At 44.7% G+C, this 3,655-nt stretch overlaps 1 protein-coding gene across 2 annotated transcripts; it reads right to left on the bottom strand.

The window, feature by feature from the left end:
- Window positions 1-73: 73 nt before the first annotated feature.
- Window positions 74-3,378, bottom strand: LOC119311420 (PRKR-interacting protein 1 homolog). 2 transcript variants are annotated; one of them, XM_037587060.1, is made up of 3 exons: window positions 3,120-3,378; window positions 2,103-2,414; window positions 74-686 (listed from the first exon to the last, which is right to left on the bottom strand). In XM_037587060.1, exons 2-3 carry the CDS (start codon window positions 2,382-2,384, stop codon window positions 378-380), a joined length of 591 nt encoding a protein of 196 aa, XP_037442957.1. In that variant the 5' UTR covers window positions 2,385-2,414; window positions 3,120-3,378; the 3' UTR covers window positions 74-377. The 2 variants fall into 2 exon arrangements, with proteins under 2 accessions (XP_037442957.1, XP_037442958.1); XM_037587061.1 differs by having other exon boundaries at window positions 2,103-2,410.
- Window positions 3,379-3,655: the final 277 nt, after the last annotated feature.

The raw sequence follows: 3,655 nt of genomic DNA, 5'->3' as shown, positions 1-3,655 counted from the left end.
GCTTCACAGACTGATTACGGAAAAAGAAACATTAGGTGATGAGAAAAAGTAAACTCAAGCAAGCACAGAGAACAAGAAAACCAGCACCATGTTTCATGCATGGCCATGTCATCAGTAAAAGGTACACATAATATTTCATAACAAACTAACATGCGTCCGGTTGCCATCTTACAGCAGACAAGCGTTTCCAAAACAAACTAACAGGGCGCCCAATGCCCCCAATCTAGCATGTATGTTTCCGAGTCTCTATTACTACAAAAAACAAGCACCCGATGTTAGTTCATGCCCCCAGTCTTCCTTATCATCCAGAACCCCTACTAGTGATGAAAAGTAATATCCAAGAGTCAGGAATGGCGGTCTGCAATTTAACAGCAACTTCATTTGCATTGCTTAAACTTGTCGTCGCCCTCGTAATCCGAACCCTCATCGTCATCGTCTGACTCCTCCACCTGCTTAGGTACTGCTTCGCTATTGGGTTCCTCGCCGCCACCGCTTGGTTTGGCCCGCTTTTCATTCTTTCGCTGCTTCTTCTTTTGGCGCTTCAGGCGCTTCTTGGATGTACGCTCCTCAGCTGCTTTTAGCCTTTCCTCCCTCCGCAGATTGAACTCGGCCACCTGCTTCCTCTTTTCGTAATCAGTCTCCATCCTCGTTATTCGGTCCTGTTCCCTTCTCCTCATTTGCCGATACTGTCAAAACAAGAGTGCTTACAGTTAGTTAAACCATCAGATTATTACCTACCAGTGTGTTTCCATTCAAGTTCTCAAAACTATTCATGTCATGAAACTTGAGAAAACTGGAGCTAGCTAGATTTGCACATACAAAAACACTAGTAAATTAGTTGAGAACACATCAAGAAAAAGTTTGCTCTAGCTCTGTGAATGCTGGAACAGGAGGAACCAATTACAAATATCATGATTTTCAGCTGCTATCATGTTACCCAAGAATTCTGGTGAAGAAACATGACGGACAAAATATGTCTTGAATATATTATTATCACACAATTCTCAAAGAAAGCAGAATTTGAATGAACTTGTGTACAGTCTCAGCAACATAATCTCCACTATGATAACCTTTGTCCACCCAGTTACTGACAGTGATTGTATGCATCAATCTGAACCCACACACAAGTCAATAGCAGTTTTAAAGTTAAGCTAGGATCGTGCCCACAAGCCAACAGCAGTACTTCATTTTAATAACTCAAATGAAGAGTTGTGAGTAGCAAAACACTAAATCTTCTCCTGGTAGGCTGATAGCAATTCGATCTGGCCTCCATTCTATTGCAGCACTCATAAGCCACTGGAACTTCTGATTATCATGTGATAATGCCTATGATCGCAGAAGCCACAAATACAAAGATCTTGTATCTGTTCCCTTCTCTTATATCACATCATAACTTAATAGACGTTCACCTTTTATCAAACTGTGGTCATTCATCAGCCTTATAACCTTCCATTGATTAAGTGATGCAGCAAAACATATTCTTTTTATTTTTCATATTCAGCGATGTTACCTTAAAATCCACACCAACATGCCTTCTAGAGATTCAAAAATCGAGCAAATTTTAAACATCTTGTTGTTCTGGTATAGGCAACTGCACAACAGTATACACAAAATTTACTCAAGTGCTTTCAATATTGTCAATACTCTTAAGAACATCAACAGGTAAAGGGTCTTGTGTACATGCATTTTTTAAGCAAGCACCATGTTTTTTTTCTCTCTTATATAGACACCAAAGAACTATTTAGAATCATAGACCCAAAATTTCCTTTAAGAGAAACTTCGATAAAATGACAACTTCACCAAAACATTGCAACCATCTACTCAAGTGCTAATTGACAAATAAACCCATAATAGCCATAATGTAGAGTTATATGTGAGTCCCATCCGCGTAATAAAAAGGGCAGACCCAGTGCATAGAAGCTCCCACACAAGGTGGGGTCTGGGGAGGGATTATAGGAACCTAGTCTTACCCCTGCAAAGTGCAACGCAGAGAGGCTGGTTCGAACTATCCGCATAATAAGGAGAAGAAGAAAATTGGTACAATCTGACACACATTTTAGCTGAATTCTCCACTTGTGAGAGGGTGGGAGAGAGAAGAGTACCTGGTGGAAGTCGCCAGAGCCAGAACCAGCGGAGGACCCAGAGGTGTTGCTGGCACGGACAGGGACATTGTCCATGATGCGCTTCAGCTTCACCTCTATGTCCTCCACATCCTCCCGTAGCTTGACCCCTCCCGAGCTCTTTCCTCCACCCTCCACCAGCGCCAGCTGCTTTCCACTGTCAGCAACAGAAGCCTTTGCCACTAGTTCACCACCAGAAACCCTTGCCGGTGGTGCCATTGGGACTAGCTGCTGCATATTGCCATCCTTACCAGGATCTGACATTGTTGATACTAGCTCCACCTGTGGATCTGCCTACACAGAACAGAGTGCTAAAGCATGAGCTCAGGATAGGAATTTCCGCTTCTAAGTTTATTATGGGGACATGTTCACAATACATTTTTCTTTTATGCATTTGAAATTACTAGTAAGTTGTATTGGGGGGCTTGAGAAAACAAGAGATGCCATAATGGACCTGGAAATAGCACGAATAGCTGAACATGACAAATCTAAGTATCAAATGCATTGACCCTATGTAAGATTTGACCCTATCTAGTGAAAAATACAATACACATAAAGGCATGGACCATGTCCAGCGCAGATGAAGCAGATACCCTGTCCAAATGAATCAACCATATCTAAGATGTGACCCTATCTATCTGCCCCCAAAGCCTTGTTACCTATGGGCTAGAAGTAAACTACATGTGGCAATGAGATTCAGGATTCCTGTTTTGTACTACAGTACTAATTTATAACAGCAATTGCACCCAACAAGCACAAGATTTGCAGCGTGGTGCACAATTAGAGAGGGGAGGCATCACATTAATAAGGCAGGACATCCCTAATTCAACTTGATTCAAGTTCACATGCTATGCTAGCTAAATGAAAAGTGCAAGGCCCGAGGGATTCCTAAACTACTTATTCAGAAAACGAGCTTCTATCAGAGTCAGGCCGCCAGCACCTGGATGGCCTGCAGCAGCTCGGAGAGGAAAGAATCGTGGAGTGTTAGGGCTTTCGTACCACCGAGAAGAGAAATCAGGCTGAGTGGATCCTCTGCCCAGTCCAGTCCAGCTTAGCAGAGAGAGAGGCGCGGCCCCTGGGAGGAGGAGGAGGCTCCAGCTGGTCACCGCCGGGGACGGGGCGGGATGGGATGGGATGGGATGGGACCGAGGAGCTCCAGATGTGGACGCGGCGGAGGCCCGCGGGTGGGGGCGTGGAGGAGGACGACGGGCCGGCGGCTGGGTGGAGAAGGAGGACCCAACGAACAGGCTGGGCGTGCGTGCTTCTTGGTCAGGCAGGAAAGGAGCGGAGCCACGGTCATCATCAAAGGTTGCAAAATGGGCCCTGTCCTGGCGGGCTGGCCCGATAGCCCACATGCCCGGCCCGTGGTTGGCCCATGCAGGTTTCTTCACGCCGATTTTGGGTACTTTCCAGAAGGCTGGGGCGTTTTTCTCCGGATTTTTTTCTAGGTCGGATCTTGTTTGTTTTCTGTTTCTCAGTTTTTTTTTCAAATACATGGACTTTTCTCAGATTTGCGAATATTTTTAAAATTCTTG

The sequence above is a fragment of the Triticum dicoccoides genome, chromosome 5B (genome assembly GCF_002162155.2).
Source record: "Triticum dicoccoides isolate Atlit2015 ecotype Zavitan chromosome 5B, WEW_v2.0, whole genome shotgun sequence".
Taxonomy (NCBI): domain Eukaryota; kingdom Viridiplantae; phylum Streptophyta; class Magnoliopsida; order Poales; family Poaceae; genus Triticum; species Triticum dicoccoides.
This window is presented reverse-complemented; position numbering and strand designations above follow the sequence as displayed.

Bases quoted from the DNA above. Each gene is read 5' to 3' on its own strand.
- LOC119311420 (XM_037587060.1), bottom strand. From the start codon at position 2,384: ATGTCAGATCCTGGTAAGGATGGCAATATGCAGCAGCTAGTCCCAATG. The intron at 687-2,102 runs GTACTCTTCTCT...TTGTTTTGACAG, and splicing joins GCTCTGGCGACTTCCACCAG to TATCGGCAAATGAGGAGAAG.